Source organism: Leptinotarsa decemlineata, unplaced genomic scaffold (assembly GCF_025532065.1).
Source record: "Leptinotarsa decemlineata unplaced genomic scaffold, Ldec_3_MD MMD2_tig00026354_RagTag_RagTag, whole genome shotgun sequence".
NCBI lineage: Eukaryota > Metazoa > Arthropoda > Insecta > Coleoptera > Chrysomelidae > Leptinotarsa > Leptinotarsa decemlineata.
In genome coordinates, this window is record NW_027412702.1 from 10,706,789 (window position 1) to 10,728,555 (window position 21,767).

The 21,767-nt window shown below is 34.5% G+C and overlaps 2 protein-coding genes across 6 annotated transcripts in view; both read right to left on the reverse strand.

The window, feature by feature from the left end:
• Window positions 1-935: 935 nt before the first annotated feature.
• LOC111512472 (uncharacterized) lies at window positions 936-2,991 on the reverse strand. Its single transcript, XM_023168599.2, has 2 exons — window positions 2,418-2,991; window positions 936-1,437 (listed from the first exon to the last, which is right to left on the reverse strand). The coding sequence occupies exons 1-2, from the start codon at window positions 2,848-2,850 to the stop codon at window positions 980-982; spliced, it is 891 nt and encodes a 296-aa protein (XP_023024367.2). The 5' UTR covers window positions 2,851-2,991; the 3' UTR covers window positions 936-979.
• Window positions 2,992-5,016: 2,025 nt separating this feature from the next.
• The window catches only part of LOC111512529 (uncharacterized), a 344,576-nt gene continuing 327,825 nt past the window's right edge, over window positions 5,017-21,767 (reverse strand). For 4 of the 5 annotated variants that reach the window (XM_074184473.1, XM_074184475.1, XM_023168671.2 and 1 more), the window contains 3 exons: window positions 12,758-13,327; window positions 12,226-12,455; window positions 5,017-5,393 (listed from right to left, as the gene is read on the reverse strand). In XM_074184473.1, the coding sequence (XP_074040574.1) occupies window positions 5,237-5,393; window positions 12,226-12,455; window positions 12,758-13,327 (957 nt within the window). In that variant the 3' untranslated portion in view covers window positions 5,017-5,236. The remainder of the gene's footprint in view (window positions 5,394-12,225; window positions 12,456-12,757; window positions 13,328-21,767) is intronic. The other variant, XM_074184474.1, reaches the window with a different exon arrangement.

Here is a 21,767-nt window from a genome sequence, read left to right on the forward strand (position 1 = left end):
TTAATCAGCTGTCGCCCCCATACGAACGACAACTCTCAGAAGTTGAAAAACTTGTGCGAGCTAAGGACTAACGTGGGATTCCTTACTTCAGTTCAATTCCATAGCGAATGTTTGGAGTACAACCTGTATGGGAAAAAGTGTTTTTTGTATAATTCAAAGTTAATATAAAAGTACTCAATTGTTTGATTTTTTTGTGCAATTCAATGTTTATACATTAGTAGTTGTTTCGAGACTGCTTTTTCATCGTGTGTGTCTGAAAGTTACATCTTTGCGTGATCTACACATCTTTGTAGAGTTTATTCGAAATTAATTGCTTTCTTTCTTTTGTATGAAGATGGAGAGCCAACACGTTGTTTTCCTTAAAATTAATCTCTCCTAAAAATATACCACTTTCAATTTAAAATTAGTACCATATCAGCACTGTAAATAAAAATATATTTCCCTAATATTAAATATCATATAATCTTTTGTGTATATACTTTTGTATGTTTCAAAAGACTTTTTGGAAGTCATCATACAAAGCAACATTCCAGCTTTCTATTTTGCATTCTGAATATTCTAACCATCAGATTACTGTTGTTCCAGATGAGATAAATTCCACATCATCTGCTTTTTAATTGTATATACAATGATAAATTGATTTTATGACTAGGATATCCAGACACTATTTATTTTGGGGAAATTATTCCAGAAGATATGAAATATATGAGAATCGAAGCACCATCAGCTTAGAGTATAAGCACATTAACTTTGAGAACCGTAATTTTGTATACTTCATTGCGACACTGAAAAACTCAAAACCAGTTTGTAAATAATCAGTGATCTCCCAAATTTGATTTGAACCAATTGCCTGCTGCTGAACAACGAAAAATCTGTTGAAGATGACCTGTGTATATATATTTATTGAAGGTTAAAAATCTGAGAAAAAAAAAATGTTAAAAAATAAATTATATTAATCATAAAATATGTTTATATTATTTCAATTATCACATAAAATCTTCCTCAAAGTTGCTACTTTGATTTCTTTTTCCAGTTTCTTGATTTCGATATCCAACATTGTACTTTGGACCTCAGCTTCCAATTTCTTCAATTTTAGTTCTCGTTCTTTATTTCTGTACTCTTCTTCCGATATTGAATCTGATGAAGAATTTACTTTGGTCAGTTTGAAAGGAAAGGGTTCTGAAACAGTCTCCAAAGGCCCAATCTTGGGACCCTCCCTTTTTCTGTTCAATTGTCTATTTATCGAAGAGCTTTTTGGAAGGATATTTATATTCGAAGCATTCAATAAAATGTTGGGGCTTACACTACGTTCGTTCTTAGCTCCTATAACTTCCTCAGTTATTGTGTCATCATTTTCATTCAGTTTGATAATTTCTATCTTCATGTTGTTCAGATTCTGGCAATTTATAAATTCTGTATGAGGGTCCATAACTATAACTGAAATAGAGTAGAATGTAATTGTGTATGAAAACAATATATAACATATAGAAATGTAGGTTTTCACGGCTGGCGTCAATGTTTTGGTTGGCAGTATAAATGACACGGTCGAAATGAGAGCTTCAGTTTCAGTTGACACGTCAGGAAGAGTACTTCGACCACGCCACTGAAGATGACTGCCACATTTGGAGATTATAACCAAAGAAGACCACGGCAAAACCCGAAAACCAACCAAAACAGAATATAACATGTTACAATATAATTCCTAAAGAATAGTATTTACTGATTTTGTTGTACCATCTGATTTAGAAAAATAAAAAATGGAGCATACTACCTCAGAATGTTTCAAAAACAAGATTACATTTTATTCAAATTACAGATTGCCTAAACAACCTCCCTTTGAAGTTCTTTGAAAGATAAATTATACAACCAAAATGTATAGGTGCATGCGATGGAAGTGAGTTATTACTGGTTGTACACAGAGTGGAGGTGGTATTCACATAGTTAGGCTTCAGCATTAACTGATTTCCAGTTTCACTAAGCAATAACAATCTTTAGTACATAACACTTCAGTGACAAATCTCAATGAGCATAGTTAGATAGTGAAAACAAATGAAAGTTTTGAAAGTATCAAAATAAGTGCCAGAGGGTCACAAGGATCGCTTCTAAATCCAATTTTATTCTCATTAGATATTTACCACTTGGTGAAAAATTAACAGATTTCACTGACGACACCACGATATTGTGTCATACCTAAAGTTTGAGTGTATTATTGATGAGAGAATAGCTTATGAAATTGGAAAACTAACATATCTATACTCTTTTGCATATTTCCTAAATGAACATTGTAGCTCATACTTACTCTTGATAATTTACCAAGAGAGAGGTGTCATTGAGAATATAGATTGTATAAAACTTTTAAATTTCCACTGGTTATTATGAATAATCACTATGTGCAAAAATACATATCATATACTTACTTGCTTCACTGTTTTTATCATTCTCTAGAGATTCTCTAGAGCTTGACGACATCAACCACAATATTTTTTTCTCATTATCATTATATTCTACATCCTCATAAGTGACCTTATCCTTTTCAGACATTTCCATCTTTCGTCTGAGTAATTTCCTACGGATTTCCTTTTTTATAGCCTCATATTTTGTACGTAGCCCCTTCGTTGTTCTGAAACCATCAATTGTGGAATTATTGAATTCAGCCGAAATTGCTTGCCATTCCTGTTCTTTTCTTCGCCAAGTAGTAGCATCGGTATTTTTGGATTCTATAATTTCTGGACGTTTCACCACCAATTCGCACAATAATTTTATTTCTCTCTCTGAAAAATTCGCAGACCTGACCTTTTTATTTCTTTTGGGTTCAATCGAATTTACCGAAATCATTCTACTGTGAAACATTGCTACTTCATATCTTCTAATAAAAATGTATTTTCAAATATAAGCGGTAAGGTATAATTTATCTGTATGATTGGTAACAGATACTTTCTAGCTCACAGTTGACGATGGCCGACAGTTTGCAGACCGAAGATTAATTCTACTTCTTCTTATTTTATGGTCCGATCGCCAGCTCTACCACCAATATTTCAGTAACTTTTGAACAGTGTTGCCACTTCTGTTCTTTCGTAATAAATCTATTATTATTAGGTAACTTTTACCTTGTTTCGCTGAAACACAATCTGTTAACGTTTCATGATTCGGACCGAGTAAATATATAAAGTATATATCATTGTTCGGACTAAGAAGACCTCGAACTTTCAAACATTAATTGATACTCGTTTAATCAAATATCGTCCATTGCTACCTGTTTGTTTTTTTCTCGGGTGATTATTGTCTACGGTCTCATGTGTATGATGTTTTCACTTCAATCAGAAATCGAAATGCCTTTTCTATGACTGCAGATAACGGTTCAAGTGGTAATAGTGATACTGTAACAATATTTTGATCATATCCTTTTGTCCTATCGTCCACTTTTAGTAGAAGTAGATTGAATATTGGACACTTGATTCATCAAATTGTTTATAGGATAAATTAATTCATCTAACAAATTGCAGATCGATTATAAGGAAGAATTCTCTATAAAAAATACTCTCACTAAAAATCCCACCCATGATCATGACAATTTGTCAGTATGGAGTCTTCTTAGTACAGCAAAACTGAAATGTCATTGTCTCAGAACATTTTCAGTCAGTCTAATTGATTTGCAGGTGTTTACCTCATATTCTCGTAAAAATGGTTATACATGTATGAGGCGTTTTATATTTAATATTTGACGTATAACATTAAGAAGAAGAATTAGGTTTATCATTTGAGTGATTGTAGTTTGTGGTGTTCATCTATTTTACGTTGTATTCTTTGTTGTTCACCGTTTTATTTCCAAAGCAACGATAAAATATGTCAAATAAATAATTGGAAAGAAAAATATTTTGTTTCAATAATGTTTGTCATTCATTTCAGGCTACCGAAAGGGCCTTGCACTGAGCTTTTCGTGGAATTTCCAAAATGCTTATAATGGGCAGCATTTTGATTTATGAAAATCTAAATACTCCCACTCAAAACACTATATTTTAGGGTGTATTTTCAAAGCCTGCAAGGTTAATTGTATTTTCGTACATTACAGTGAAGTAGATATAGATGCAATATGAACACAATACTAATTATTCAAAGGCGGCGAATAAAAGTTTTTACATGTCTTTTTCTTCTTGATTATTATACATCGAATATCAGTGTTGCTTGTCATGAAACTTCCGAAAATACCAGAAACATGCGCAACCATTTCCAGAAGAAATAACTTAGTATGTTTGAGATTATGTTGAAATAATTTCAACTCGTGCACACTTTTAGAAAATGTTATGTCAATACTGTGTAGTTATAAGATGGTCCTCATTATCGATTTAAATTCAAAAACAAGTTTGGTTATATACTAATCTAATAATGTTCTCATGCTCGAGCAATGATGTGAACTCCAATGTGAGAATATAGATGAGTATTTTGAAAAACTTTCGTAACTTTGTATGATGAGCTCGAAATAAAAATTCAATTTTAGACAGCAATCTACTGTCAGTTGGAGCTTGGTTCTCATGGTTCAAAAAGAAAAAAACCCAACCTTATTTTCTAAAATGTAATGAAGAAATTTCGATTTTGAACTCAGAATCAAGCGATTTCTCCATTATAACCCAACCTAAGTTATACCTCATTCACAATTTACATTACTTCAGAATTTTCGCGTTGAATTTCGAGTATTTAATCTAAAATATCAACAAAAATAATATGGGCCTTCAATATTTCCATGCAATCGTGGTAAAAATTAAGAAGAAAATTCAAAACGGAAAATGAGGTGTTTGTAGAGAAATGTATAACAACACAGCCACAGAACCTACAGCTGTCCTGTTTAACGTCCCATAAAACGGGAGCCAAGTTGCAACTATCGCGAAACACCTCAGTCACATATATTCATCCTTATTCTTATGAGAGCTACGACTCTTTGTGTAAGTGGTTATTTTTAATGTCTTGTTGTATTTCGTTCAGATGCGAAATTTAAAAATTCACACCAATATGAACAGAAAAGAAATTTTAGAATATATTTGTTTTCACACACAATCAGACAAACACATAGGTATATTGTATAGAAAAACAACAATCACAAACTTGAAACGAATAACAAAACATATTATAATAACATACGAAGCTTAAGCCAATGTATAACATTGAATTTGAGTACAAAAACAAAACTACTTGAGCATTTGATTTCTATAACAATATACTTCTAAAAGGTTACTTCATTTTTTCACGAATTTTTGGGGTTGCTCTCCACATGGAACCCATCATGGGGATGGGCGTCGTAATTAACAATTTGCAGTTTTCCTTGCTTATCGTAGAAACCGTAATGGCCTTTAACAATCCCCTCTTTATCTCTTTCCTCAAACCTGAACTGCCTGTTGCGTCTGAAAAAAGAATGATATTCAGTGCTCAGTCTGTAAAATTTTATGATTTTTGACGATATGATCTGAAAAAAATTGGAACTCAAATAACTTAAATTATAATTTCTCAAACGAATGATTTACATATTTTTTTTTCAAACAGCGCCTACTCTTTGGTTTGATACCGTTACTTTTGAATTTAGACGTTTTGGCCTATCGAAACCACAAGGGCTCTTCGAATGTCATCCGGGGTTATTGGAATGCCCAGTTCATTGAGCTCAGTTTGTTGAAGCTCTCTGCTGAAAGCTTCGAACTGCGCTAGGGCTGGGGTGTCTAATTTGAGTGGCTGCGGATGTTCATAGATGTCCTTCCACCTGATCAGCGGTTGACAGATTATCATTATTATCACTTCGAGCCGATTAATTTAACATTTGAGTAATTTTCGAAACTGAAGTTTTAATTTAATTAATTTTTGAAGCCAGATAGCACGATGGCAGTTCTGGGACCAATGAGTGTCGGTAGCTATCCCAAAAGTTTCACTGGGCAACGGAAGTGTTATCAATTTGTGACTTTTCCAAGATGTGTTGTAAATGTCGGTAAGACAAAACACGGTATTTTGGAAGTATATTAGGGATCAAATTTCACAAGCTTGAAGACATCCTGTACCTATCATGAAGATAAAACACGGATCATGCCTGAGATCATTTCATTTTTACATATGATAATATAATGATAATAATGATGATAATGCTGGCGCGTCCTCCCGAATGTATCGGGGCTTCGGGGGATAGGGCCTGACCAGCGCAAACTACGGTTTGCGAAAATGAATTAATTAATCCCAAAAAATTACATGTTTATAGTAGGAACAATGTTGCATACATATTAAAAAAATACTGAGAATAATACAACAAAGAAAAATATAAATACCAGGGATGTCATATTTCAAGATTTCATTTGTAGCACTTTTTTTTCTGAGTTGGCTGCTATATCTGTCATTAGTGTAAGTTGTCACCTTAATTGTCAGAATAGTTCTTCCATGTCTGATTAACGCAATACACAAACTGCAAATAAAAACTCAAAAACGGACAATATTATCATATGACATGCGACAACTAATCCGTATGACAATCAGATTGATGACAATCAGCTAGAGTCGATAAGTCAAAAAAAATACAAATGAAATAATTCCATATGGTTGGTTGACTAGACTGCAATTCAGCCAATACTTAATTTTTATATCGTTAGCTGCCGTTTGCATTGACTGCTGAAGAAAGTTAATTTGTGTAAAAATCTGTTTTTCCGTTAACCAGCTGTCGCATCCCTACGAACGACAACCCTCAGAAGTCGAAACTTGTGCGAGAAAAGGATTAACGAGGTCTTACATTTTAACTTTTGATTCCTAACACGGATTGGACGATAGCAAGTGATCGTTCAGCCTGGGGCTTGAACCACCGATATACACGGCGGTCAATTCGAGTGAGTGAACAAAGCACCTACGTCGAACCGACCGGCTACCGACCGACCTTTGGTAGTATATACATGATATGATGAACGAGAAATACGCTCATCATATAAGAAAAATTATTTTGGATTTTGAAAGTTATTGAAAAATATTTTTACAGGTTGTTTTGTCATACTGAAAACATTTTCAACATTTATTTACTAAATGATTGCTCTTTCTACAATACTTATTTAAAAAATACTCATATATCTCATTAACTAGAATCTACCTTACTGTTTATTTTGGAATTTTTGCGATCAATTATGTTCATTACAATTTATATTTGTGTTCTATGCAACAACTTCAATCAGAAACAAACTTAATGTTCTCATTGCAACGTTGTTCTTAATACCCTTAGATTGTGTGATCTGTGAGAGCCCTAATGTAAACCAGTAATACTGTTTCATACTCAGAGTAGTGATATAAAATTACTATGAGGTTTCATATATTACGTTGTGTAGAGTTCCTGTGAAATGATATCTGTTTCGATTTCATTACAAATGTTTGTTATACAAAATAAACAAGAAAAATTTATTTCCCTGTAATTCAATGTTCATATACTCAAAACTCATTCTTTTAGAAGGACTTCCCTGCCAGTTTGTATCTGCCAGATTTATACTGAACTTGACTACTTTCTTCGGAATGATAATGGAAAAGTAGAAGAAGCTGAAAAACGTTTTTCCAATGAAAATGTCCATTTTTAAATTGAAAAATCATCTGAAAAAAATATTTTTATACACTCAACAAAAATTTCTTCAATTCTAGAAAACTAATTTAGTGTTAATTTCAGTATACTTATTGTAATATTCATTATTTTTGGAACAGACATTCCTGTAGTTGGAATATAATTCGTGCGAACGTTCGAACATCAAACCATTCATCAGTTTTTTACAATGCAGAAATTTAATTAGATGATCAACACGTGCAACAATATATAAACATTGATTTCCATAAAAACATACAATTTCATCCACTGGAAACGATTTTTTCGAGATGAGTACCTCTGCTGACGTACCTACAAAAGTAACTAATTGTGAAAAAAACAGCTGTTATTGTAATTGCGGTTACGATGAGAATCTCCACGAATTCATCCCATTTTGGCCTCACAATTATTGTCGACCGAGGTTGAACAACAGTGATAAAACTACTAATGCGCACTCAAAGTTGTTTTGAAATTGAAAACAAAAATTGATTATTCATGATTTATATTGATTCACTTGATTTCAAAATAGTCAATTCTGTCAAAATGAACCGCAAAACTAATATTTATTGATAATCCTAGGTTTTATTTTAATTTTATTATCTAATTTCGAGTGTCCTTTTAAATATTACATAATAATATAAGTTTTATAATGTTACCATTTATTATGTAAAATGCAGTTTGACGCTAAAAGTTAGCAAAATGTTCGTAGAATGAGATTTGAAAAAATTCTCATTATATATTACATTTTATATGTTTTCTATTGGGCTATGTATCCTTTTTCACTCTTGTTGGTGATGTTATTGGTTGCGTTTTATTTTAATTATTGAGTATTGAAAACACAAAACTTAAAATCTGGATTTCAGTCCTATGATCATGTAACTCCAGTAGTATATTTTTTATTTGGGTAGATTCTGTCCGAAACAAATGTTTAAGAATTAAGTTTTTGGCATAGTAGTGGACGGACGTTAACAACCGTCCACAAAGAAGGTACGTAGATGATGGAACTTAATTTGTGTAGTGATTGTCCGCCGTCTTGGTACGTGCAAACATGACATTTAAAGTATGATAATGTAAAATAAAATTGAGAAGAGTTTATTTTAGCTGTTTTAATAGAAATTGCGCCCTCAGTCTCGCTGGTTGGAAGCCCTGGTGGACCGAATATCCACTTTGGGGTGCAAGGAATAATTAAACATCTATTTCCATTCACGCCGGTTAGAGGCCGGAATGGATCGAATGTCCATGTGGGAATGCAAAAAAGGAGTTATATAACACCCAACCCCATTCACACTGGTTGGAGGCGGGGTGGACCGGATGTTCACGAGGGAGTGTAAACAAAATTAAATAACACCTCTCCCATTTACTCCGGTTGGATACTGGGGTAGAACGGATGTCCACGTGGGAGTGCAGGAAAGGGAATCATATATCACCTACCCCCATTTAACGCTGGATAGAGGCCGGGGTGGACCGGATGTCCACGTGTGAGTAGGAGATCAAATAAAGCAGAGGTTCCCAAACTTTTTTTATTGTAGACTACTTTTAAAATGTTGCTGGTTCTGGAGTTGCGGCTGCATTCCAACAACGAATTAAAAGTTTTCGAACAAAAAGTGAGAATTTATTGGTTAATTCATTAATTGTGCTATGAGTGGATGTCAAATAAGTGAAGTTGATCAATGCAAAAAGTGATTTCATCCATATTTATTTTTTGACATCTACTCACAACACACGAAATCAATCAATTCTCACTTATTTCTTATTTCATTTAGAAAACTCCCCATTCGGTATGGTTAAGTTGTATTTCGTTCCCTTTGCACCTCTGAACAACATGTAATAGTCGCTGAGCATCTTAAAATTTCATCTGCAACATTAATAGGTGAAGTCGAGCTAACATTTTAGTTCTTCACTATCGAAACCAGTTAAATTTTCGTGGACCCCTGCTTACGAATTGTGGTCACGCCAACATAGACCCCCATCGAGTCTCTAGTGGACCCCTGGGGGTCCACCTCGACCACTTTGGGAATCACTGAAATAAAGTCTAAGGTAACCTAAGAAGTGTATTACTCAAACAAAAACATTGTAATAAGGAGTACAGTATTGCGAAAAGCAAGACTTCTGTACTCCCCAGACAAGGTTCTCGTTACGTGATCACGTAATGAGAACATGCTGATTGTATAGCGCCGTAATGAAAGCTGGACCAAGAATTTGGTAGAAAGAGGCAAAAGTTTGAATACGACACTAGTGGGAAGATTAATTCTAATCAGCTGGGTAATCACTGACCAACTTTTATAGCCAAATCGAATCGTTCCATTCCATATACCTACCCAGGGACAAAGTTATTGACTACGGTTGTCTGAGCAATAACACCAAACGTGCATGAAATGAATACACTTACGAAACGCTACCTTTGAAACTAAAAGAAATGTTAATTGATTAATAACCACAACACAAAAACATAATTTTTGTTAAAGTGTGAGATTAAAAATTCCAATCATAAAAGTATGATGAGAATTGAAAAAAGAGTTACGCAATGAAATAGAAATGTATTAGCATAAAAGTTCGGTGAACATGATGAACGGTTATAAATTGAAAAGAAATATGCAGCACTTGATTAATGATAACCACATTTTGGGGTCAGTCATGAGCAGTTGGTCAAAGGAATTTCCGTTTTCATTCATTTTATCGTTTTCAAATATAAAAAATGTGAACATTCAAAATCGGTCCCATATTCAAAAAAGTAGTGTTCAAATTAACATTATTGTAACTATTTCCTCATTCAAAAGACTCTCGTCTTTTATGACGGATGTCTAAGTTTGTCTTTTTTCGATTTAATCCTTGATGATGTGGCTTGAGTTTTGTATTCATCTACTGATAATAGAGCCTTCTTTCTAAATAAATTTTTGCTACTTTCGCACAGGCACCGCTCTAAGAGCACCTTAACGATTTTCCTGTAGTGTAGTCAGTCGGTAGCCGGTCGGTTAGACGGGGGTGCTTTGTTCACTCACTCAAATCGACCGCCGTGTTGGTCGGTGGTTCAAGCCCCAGGCTGAACGATCGATTTTCACTTACTATCGTCAAACCCGTGTTAGGAAACACACGTTAAAAGAAAAGACCCCGTTAGTCCTCAGCTCGTACAAGTTTCGACTTCTGAGGGTTGTCGTTCGTAGGGGTGCGACAGCTGGTTAAAGTTTCATGAATATTTTAATTAACCTCTCTAAAGGACCAAAATTTGGTTCGAAAAACATATAATAGTGAGTTCCATTTGTCCAACTGTTAGTGACTCGCCCCAATACAAATATATTTTGGTGTTAAGGTGATTTGAGAACAGAATAATATTTTTTGCTGCAGAACCAGAAAATAGAACGATGTTTCACCTTCTGATTGAACTCTTCGAAATTATTAATAGCAACAATCAAATTTACTTTTATTATAATTCCCCTGTAGGTAATCTGAATACTGAAATGAATAATATTTTTTTGCAATCTCTTTTTGAGATGATTTCTTCGGTGATATCTCGTTGCCATTTCCAACAGTCATACAATTTACTCTTTGGTCTTTATTGGTCAGAAGCAGCTCCATGACTTGCGATTCCAACAACCATAAAACGTTTGTGGACCACTTTAATATTAACTAGGAACAAATTGAAATCTCTCATGAAATTTACATTTTTCCTTCTCTTCCTAGGAATTCCAGAACTTGAATTTCTATAAAACGTTGATATATAGAGTGAGTGATTTCAAGAAGTTTGAATAGTTCCAATTTCTTCGTTAGCTTTGTCAACCTTTGTGGCTATTCCAAAAAATAATCTCCTTTAAAAATATTCCGTTTTCAAAATCATCTTAAGTTGTTCCAACAACTCTGCTAATCCAGACTACTACAATCACTTAGAGAAATTTTTTGTTATTATTTCTGTGTTTTCTTTCGAAGATGTAAATTAAATGTCATTTAATTAACAACATTGCTTACAATTTTTCAGCAGGATCGTTTAGAATTGTCAATGGTAGCTTAGTTTTTCGAATATTACTGATCACACTAGGTCGAGGCAATTTTCTTCTGAATTCGTAGCCACTCAGGAAGTCTGTGAAATGAAACAATCATACCTACTAGTAGAATTCGTAGTCTTAAATGAAGTAGATGAATTATCTAAAAAAATATGTGTTCGAATCCACAACAAGCTTTCGGTCGTGCAAAATCCACCGCACCAGCTTCGTCTCCAATATTTTTCTCAAAATGAGCAGTTATTGACATCTCAACTTCATCACTTTTTTTGGAGCTCTTCAAACTATTTTTTGGGATCTTGGGATCAGAAATGTATTATTTTTGTTTCAACTATTTTAACGGAAACATTTCTACAAAATATCTATTGGTAAAATATATGAATATTACTGGAGTTTTTGCCCAGCACCAAATCGTTATTTTTAACACCTCAACATGTATTTCTATCACGTGATCGAAACACGTGTCGAGGTGTTAAAACTGACGATTTGGTGTTGGGCAAAAACTACAGTAATATTCATTACTACACCAAAGGTTTCAAACAGTGCATCACAAGGTAAAATATATTTTGATTTTTCAATCAATAAAAAGTAAAACAACGTTCTAGAAGATGAAATTGAGTGAATAAACAAAATGTAGTAGTGAAAAGCAGAAAGAGTTACCCTTTGCCAGTATCAAAGCCCCACTTATAAGAGAGAGGGCCCTCATGTCCCACCATATGAAATTCGATTCTTTCACCGGGAGAAGAAGCCCCTTGAGAAGCAACAGGAATGCCCAAGGAAGCAATTATGTCACTGCTCAGACCTTGGTCGAACGACTCATCCTTATGCTGATCTGCAAATTCACTAGCAGCTGCTTGCTGTTCAACTGCTTTCTTTCTAGGTCTCAGCATCTGTAATGAAACTTTTAACGGCTGAAGTAAACACTGAAGAGTAAGTATTTCGAGTGAAATTCAGGCAAGTGTCCAAAACATAGTTATAACAGAATTAAAGCTATTTACCGGCTTTGTGTGCCCGATGTTTTATCTACAACTACGGTAGGCATTATCAAAAGCGATTAAGCATTATCAAAGGCTTAGGGAAGATTACCAAGGCTAACAAACCCGGAAAATAGTCTTAAGACAGTTGCCTCCGGCCGAAAATGTTTACACTCTTTGGTAGTTACAGCATCTCGAATGCACCACTAGATTTTTACCTTGATGACTTTCTTATTCTCATTCTTCGCTATTGACTCGAACCTCTTCTGCAAATCGTTCTGCCTCTGCTCATACAGTTTTTCATCGATAGGCTGCAGAACTAACTCTTGTTTTGGCTTGGTGGAGTAGGGCTTTTTTTTCAGGTGGATGTCTTCGATAAACTTTTTCGGGTACTGCTTGGTAGGAAGTTCTTGTCTGGTTAGAACCACTGGTACTTCGTAGTAGTACTTGGGGTCATTGTCGGGGTTCCATTCTGTCGCAACAGGAGCTACCAGATCTTGATTGGGAATCGGTACTTCGTAGTAGTTGGGTTCCTGGCTCTCTTGTGGTACTCTTAAATAAGATACAGGCTCAGGAATATTGAATGGTACTGGGTTACGCTCGACATTGGGAAGCTGTAGGTCGAGAGGTACTTGAGGTTGGTGAATCTGGTACGAGTCCGTGGTGTCTGATGATTGTACAGCTGGTAAAATGTATTCTTCTTCCAGTTCTTCCTTACGTGGTGGGAGTTTGCCAAATGTTGTCAGAGGAGAAGCATTCACAAGGGCTAGGAAAGCGAATACTGCCACCTAAAACAAAATTAGCTATGAGGATATTTCTTATGTCCTCAAAGTTAGGTATACAAAAGTCTCCGATGTATAGATATTGTGAGATATACAGGAGTGACACATTCCTTCATGAAGTATTAGGTTAGGTTAGGTTAGGTTAGATCCAAAGTGAATGGGTTTATTCGATCCTCCATCGCAACCCGCAAGTGTTTATTGTGGCTAAACACCTATTCACACTCAACCAAATAAACCCAGCTTCTTAACGAAGCCGATTAGTTTGTATGGTAAGTGGTCTTCCAGGTCAGATGGTAAACTCTGCCAAACTTTAAAAACCTGATTCGGTCCCCAGCGGAGCAGGCACAAAGTATGTGCTGTGCTGTTTTATCATTTTCCAAATACATAGAGGCGGCTACACACACTGTTTCTGACAGTCCAAGTCTCTGCATATAATGATTCAAATGCCAGTTACCTGTGAAAAGGCCTTTTAGACATCGTAGTTCAACCCTACTATAGTCCAACAACTGTTTGGTATCAAGCTTCGATGGGTGAATAAACGCCTTGAAGTGAGCCAATTCTGGAACATTCTGCCAGCAATCCATACATCTTCTTGCCATCCAGGTGTTCAATGTTTGTTTGGCAAAGCCTAAAGCGATACCAATGACAGGTTCTGGTCCGATAAATCTGCTTGCAGCACCCTCTTTTGCAAAGGAGTCAGCAGCCTCATTGCCTTTCAGGCCAGTATGACCAGGAATCCAGACCAGAGACAATCTGTTAAAGTCTTCCTATCGAGGAGAGTCGTTTTTGGCAATTCGTTACCATTTTAAACATTGCTCGGTAGGAGCCAAGAGCTTCCAACGCCGCTTGACTGTCAGAGACTATTTTTATTGACTTTTATATGAGGTTGGATTGTTCCAATCTCTCCGCACACAATTCAATAGCATAAATTTCTGCTTGAAATACAGTCGCAAAGATTCCTAGGCAGGTTGATATCTCTGTCCTGGGTTTGCGACTGAAAACACCTGTACCAGAAGCTGAAGGTGTTTTTGATCCATCTGTGAACCAACAACTATCTGCTCTTAATATTTCTTTCTCCCGGAGGATCCAGTCCTCTGTAGTCGGGAACAGTACTTTATAAGGCAGTTCGTAGTTGACAGTTGAAGGCATAAAGTCAGAGGTCATTTCCAGAATGTTGTGACTTCCAGTGTCAACCAACAGGATATTGCACTCTCCACGAAGTATTATAAAGATACTTTATGTGCCACGTCAAAAATAATTCGATTCAAAATTTCTCCAAGGAAAAACTGTTCAACAATATGTAATCATCGTCAATTATTGAACTTATAATGTTATAAATGTAACTTTCTGTTGATTTTACTGCTGCATATCCATTTAGAAAAATAAAAGATACCTACATGTATGCTAAGATATTGAACTTAGAATTACTTTGATAATAGGACCATTTACTTACTATATTTTTTAATTGGTGGCTTTAATATAGGATAAAAATAATGATTTTATATATGACAACACATGATGAGTGTTCATTACGTAATTTGCTCATTTTATTTGAATTTCGAAGCTTCTCAAGCTGGATAAATATTTTTTATATACGATTTCAGCACTTTGATCGTAAATCAGCGAACCAGTAGGTAGTTGCCCGTGATCATTACTTATCTGTTATCATTATCATTATTATTAACGAAGATCATTATGGAATGCATTAGAAAACTGAAAATCTTTACGAAGTTTGGTAGATCTGAATAATCTGTTTCTATAATATTTTACCAATTGCAAAGTGAAACTCGATTGCGAGAAAACACCAAAAATTAAAGATATCGTGAATGGAGGATATATTGCGTATATTTTTCAGAACATGTAGTTTTATGTTCTAAGATATTTTTAAATATATTTGGCCATTACGTTGACCCTCAAATGAAATTGAAGGCACACGAAACAGTACATAAAATGAAGAAACAGATTATTTCATAGTCCGGAGCTGTAAGGAATATAATATTTCAATGTAGGTATTGTGAACGAATGTTTTCTTATTATTGAATTGTCACCCAAATATTCACATGCCAGATAGTGAATGAATTATAATGAAAAAATAAAAATTACCTCTTAGGAAACAACTTTCCTGACAGAATACATTTCAAAATGATTTTTGATGTTGTTCAGTAAAATTATATTCACTGTACTTAAAATCATTATTGGTTAATACGTTATTGTTATTTTATACGACGAAATCAATGTACCGTTCAAGTAATTAACTTTTATTATTGGAATTCCAGCGGCCAGGAAAAAGTTAAGCAAAACAAGTCACTGGTATACTTCCGCATAATTTTAAAACTGAAGTAGTATCAAACAATTTCTAGTAATTACTTTAACAACAATACTTTCATTTATTGCATATCTTGCATGTTGACCATTAGTTCGGTTATATATCATTCCCGATCAAATGATTATCAGGACAATACATAAGAAAACATTACGAGTATTTAAAAAAAATATTTTTGTGTGATATTGGTATAATCTACTGAAGATATCAAATGACAAATATCAGTGATACCATTCAGTTTTATAAATTCTACATGCTTCCAGATTCTTGTTCCGGTGCAACTATGACTACTTTCAATTATTTATGTAATTGTTATAATTGGCGCTCTTGAACTTTCTTCTATTGAAAAGTGAAAGGAAGATAAAAGAAGAAAATGAGAACATTAATCGAATAGACAAGTCTGTAAGTCTTAACCGATGTTAATAAAATATGCAAATATCCTGAAAAAAAACTCTGAGTAAATAAAACAATAATTTTTCGAATGGTTCGGTATGGCATATAAGACACCACCTGTAGAAATCATGTGCTGTTAGAATAATTGACGAATCTGATACCGTCTGAAATTTATTTGAAATAATAGTAGAAAAAGATCAGTGCAAACGGCGGAGTTTTTGAAATAGCTGGATTTTTTTATATAATCGGTTACTAATTATTTATTGTTATCAATCCTACAAAAATCAAAATAGTCTGATAATAGTCTTGGAAAGAAATTCACCTTATAAGTTTTTTCAAAAAGTAGGGCAAACAATTTGTCACTTACTATTTACAAAACGTATTTCATTCAGGTCAGTTTGGTTTCCGATCTATTTTACAGTAGAGGCAATCTGTTACGTTGTTATGCATGTAGTTAGGGAATTTGGAAAAGGACAACTCACAGAATTCACCCTGTTCGACCTCTCAAAAGCTTTCAATTGTCTGTCTAACGGAAACTGTTGAAATAATTAAACTTGGATGGGACTTAACTACACAAAAGATATCAGTCAGTATCAGAAAATAACTGATGGAGTTTCCCAGGGTGGGCTGGGTCCACTTTCATTCATAATCTTTCTTAACGACATTTTTCACTTTATGTCCCACGACAAATATATACCGATGATACGACATTGTTAAACAATCCGAAGTATACCCACTATAAATCACCTCAAATAAAATTGGGATAAATTGCAAAAATGCATTCTTTCTATCAATGATAATTATTTATCGTGTAGTTTGATGAATCTTCTAGCCATTTTCGTTGATAACAGGTTCAACTGAAAGTCACATATAAACAAATCATTTAGAAAGCTTTCTTCTCAACATTTTCATTGCAGAGACTGAAAAATATCCTCAACTTTCCTATTGTAATGAAATAAAATACGATTAAACTTTTCATTCACATTTCTCACTACCTTATGGGGTAATTTTGCTCAATCGGATTTTTCCTCTACAAAAGAAGGCAGTGAGAATACCTTCTAGTACTATTATCTGCATTGTCATTCTTTGTTTACCAGATACGGGATATTACCCTTACCGTGTATGTAAATTTATTTGTCAAACTACACTTTTTCAAGGACAAAACACAAACACTACAGGAAAATCCTTAAAGCGCTCTCAGATCGGTGCCTGTGCGAAAGTAGCGATTCACATTGGATACGAATCGCTGGAGATTGAAACCATTTGGAAAAACTATCTCAGGAAGTTTATTCCACATAAACGCAGTTCTCCAGATGAAAAGAGTTCTTAAACAGTGAAGTTCGAGGTGTACTGAGTTGAACCTCAAAACGATAAGCAGCCACAGTGGGTCATGTATTTCTGATATGTACCGTTTTTGGTGGAATCAAATGTGCCAAGTCACTTGAACACTTTCCGTGAAAAAATCTAAAGAAGAGAGAGACAAGACTCCACCCTATCTTCGATGTTCCAGGCTATCAAGGTTGCACTTGATGTTTCTGAATGGAATCCACTAACTTCAAGGTATATTTAGGGGCAGAGCTCCATACATGAGAACAATACTCCAAAGAAGGTCTGATCTGAGCTTTTTAAAGCAACAACAGTTGCTGAAGTGCGTACAGTTATCTGGTTCACAACATTGTTCCAAGTTTTTGAGAAGCAGCCTTTGCAATTCCAGCGACATAATTATGGCAAGACATATTGGTGTCTATTTTAACTTATCGGAGCAGAAAGTGGAATTGTCTACCTGACATTATTATATCCAGTTCGGAGACATTTATCTTCTAAGAGAAAACCGATGCATGAGTTTTTGTGGCATTGAATTGAACCTGGTTACTGTCACCCCAATTCGAAATCACTTCTAGATCCACATTAAGATATGCAACGTCCTGCTGCCGGTGAAGATGTGGCTTCGTAACCAATGCCCTGGAATCCAGGACATTGGCTTGCTAAGGCGAGCAATCTTCCGACAAGAAGGAAAAACCACTTGTTGAAAAGTCTGCAAAATACCGGTTCATTTGCGCACTCTTTGAGTACGATGACGGGCACTTCATTAGGGCCAGACGCCTTTTTGATATTGAGCTGTTTCAAAATTCGCCTGACTAGACGCTGTCGAAAAGTAATTTCTGGCATTGTGGATTGTAGTGTGGGAATAGTGGGTGGCGCTTTTTCCAGAAAATCGACTGTGGACGCAAATTGTTCAGCTAGTAGATTTGCTTTTTCTATGGCTGTTGTTGCAATTTCCCCATCTGCTTACGTTAGTGGTGGAATTGTGGATTTTGTAAAGCTCTGATTAACAGCTTGAGCTACTGACCAGAAGGATCTAGATCCGTTGGGATTGGTGAGAAGTTTATCCCTAATTCTCTAATTGTTTGGTTTTCGGCACTGAGATTTTTTCGCCATTGACGATAGGCCAGATTTTTGGAGGCGACAGTTCGCTCGCAATTTTTGTTGAACCAAGGTTTGCCGTTAGAAGGTCGTTTTATTAAAAAAGGAATATATGCATTCATGGATGATAGAATAACTTCCGTGACTTTAGAAGCACAAGTTAATGGTTTGTTAAAGCTGAAACAAACACCTAACCAGGGGAAATTTCGGAAATGGTCTTGAAGATCCTCCCATTCAGCTGATCTGTGATACCAAACTTTGCGCAGCTTAGATTGTTCCCCAACATTTATCGGTAATTCACTCAACACTGAAATGAGTTTGTGGTCAGACGATCTCAATGGAGACCTTACGGTGACTGTAAATTTCTGGATTGGTTATTAGATATAGATCCAGAAGACTAGCATATTCTCCATCATGGCCAGGAATCCTGGTTGGTTCATTTATGATCTGAGTAAGTCCACTGCCTATTGCAAAAGCCTCAGCTTCGCGACCTTATTTGGAAATTTAAGCCATTCGATATTGTGGATATTGAAGTCACCGAATATGGAAATTTCTGCTACTGACATGATTGATTTGCGGAAAGTGAATGGTATTTGCAAGTGAAGAGAATAGTGCCCTATATTTCTACCAATGATGCATATTATGAGTGTCTCAAAAAATCTGGGAAATTATAGAATCTCCCAAATTGAGTAACTATCTACCTCAACAAAATTCATATTTATAACACTTATAACAAATTGTCGATGGCAATTGAAACCTTTGGAAAACAACAAATAAAAAAAATGTTTGGAAACTTTCTCATTTTACATAAACTCATGATGCTGCAGCATTTTTCAGAATTATTGTTTCATTTGATGACTTATAATCAAAAGGCATAATAGTGCCTTTTGATCATAAGATACAATTGTTCTTTCAGTTATAGACACACCCTTCGAAAATCATACTTCAAGAGTTTGTGTCCAACTTTGATTGAAGAAATTCATTGCAAGTTTCTCCACTAATACTCAGACGAATCAGTTTTCGCATGTCATTTTGCAATAATTGTCAATAACCTCAACAGCTGAATGGTAGGCGAGGTACATTATTTCTCCAGTTGTTCATGGCAGCATGAATTATGCAAGTTTTCCGACCCTTCGGATATTGATTCAGCTAATATATGTAAACACAACCAACCCAATAAAATGGTAATTCAATATAACGAGTTACATAACTGCGAAATGTGGCTAGGAAATTTATGAATGGTACTTGAACTGTTATAAATGATGTCGCAGCCTCCTTATAAGGCTAGATGAAATGAACGAATATGGTGTGCGTTGCGTAAAAATATTTACATTGACGAAATTTGATCTTGCTCAAATTCGTTCGATTTCTGTCGCAATAAATTTTGCAAAATGAATTATGAGACTTTCTACCCGAAAACGATAAGTTTGACGACTTTTGTACAAATGATATATATTTGTTCACATATTAACGGTGAAATGATATCGACTTCATCAAAAATACCTGAGTTTCAGAAAAATACATTATCTTTTACTGAAGAATTTACGTTGAAACTAAATTACATATTTCATTTGAGAAGAAAGACAATTTTGGAAATATTTTTTCAACAAGAACAAAATAATTTACATACTCAAGATTATTCTAGTTGATAGATTGATGGATGTAGCCGTTACTACGTGGTAGGAAATCATAATGAAAAGAGAAATGAAAATTTCTATGTTTTTTACCACTTTTGATATTAATTTTCAATTTTGACATTTTATTTTCTTTCAAGTAGCTCCATTTCTATCATTGAACTTATATTATGTAACTACATGATATATTTATTTCTGAGAAGGTTGTTTTTATATCTAAAAGTAATACACAATAATATTGAGAAAATTTAAAATTGTCCCTTTTCAGTTGATGAAAAACTATATTTGGTATTTAAATATTGAAATAAAAAAATTTCAACAACCTAAAATTTATTATTACATTTCTGTGTGCCTTCTATTGAAATCAATTCAAAAAATTACTTCGACATATCTTAATTAATTTCTGAAGTTCCTGTGCCTTATACCTATATACAATTTTGGATCACCGTTTCCTAATAATCAACATTATGAATGTCTTCGTTTGTAAACTTTTCGTTTGAGAAGAAGAAATCAAGTGGAATTAAATACGGTGACCCAGCCGGCTAGTATTGTTCCAATTACTTTGCCCATACATATTTCCAAAATACGTTCTTAGACCTGTATTGTATTATAGACGGAAGTATCATCACACACCAACAATTATAAAACTTTTATAAAAGTGGTAAAAAACATAGAAATTTTAATTTCTCTTTTCATTATTCTAGTTGATTTTATTCTTTCATCGAAAATTAATTAGCGTAGTACTTTACGTTATATTAATTTTACAAAAAAATTAAGTTGTATGTGGTAAAAATGCAAGTCATCTTGTAGCAGTCAACATTTTCAATAAAAGGCATTCAGAGCAAAATATGCAATAATTTACTACAACAAAGCTATTTTCCAGGTATGTTGGCCGAGGTCTACAGGTTTTTATGTCCTACGTTTCGTCTATGGTCGCGGTATAAATTATCAAAGACAATGAGGCAAGGTGTGTTCTGGTTGTCCCCAAAGCAAATATCGAGTACTATAGTTGAGCACGAAATGTCGGGCATAAAAACCTGCAGACGATAGTCAATAAAACCGAAAAACAGCTTCGACATAGTTATCGTCCGGCGTGAAAATTTACTCTTTGATCAATGTCCTGCAATCCAACTTGCAGGACATTGATCAAAGAGTAAATTTTCACGCCGGACGATAACTATGTCGAAGCTGTTTTTCGGTTTTATTGACTATCGTCTGCAGGTTTTTATGCCCGACATTTCGTGCTCAACTATAGTACTCGATATTTGCTTTGGGGACAACCAGAACACACCTTGCCTCATTGTCTTTGATAATTTATACCGCGACCATAGACGAAACGTAGGACATAAAAACCTGTAGACCTCGGCCAACATACCTGGAAAATAGCTTTGTTGTAGTAAATTATTGCATATTTTGCTCTGAATGCCTTTTATTGAAAATGTTGACTGCTACAAGATGACTTGCATTTTTACCACATACAACTTAATTTTTTTGTAAAATTAATATAACGTAAAGTACTACGCTAATTAATTTTCGATGAAAGAATAAAATCAACTAGAATAATGAAAAGAGAAATTAAAATTTCTATGTTTTTTACCACTTTTATAAAAGTTTTATAATTGTTGGTGTGTGATGATACTTCCGTCTATAATACAATACAGGTCTAAGAACG

Bases quoted from the DNA above. Each gene is read 5' to 3' on its own strand.
- LOC111512472 (XM_023168599.2), bottom strand. From the start codon at position 2,850: ATGTTTCACAGTAGAATGATTTCGGTAAATTCGATTGAACCCAAAAGA. The intron at 1,438-2,417 runs GTAAGTATATGA...ACTCTATTTCAG, and splicing joins TGATAAAAACAGTGAAGCAA to TTATAGTTATGGACCCTCAT.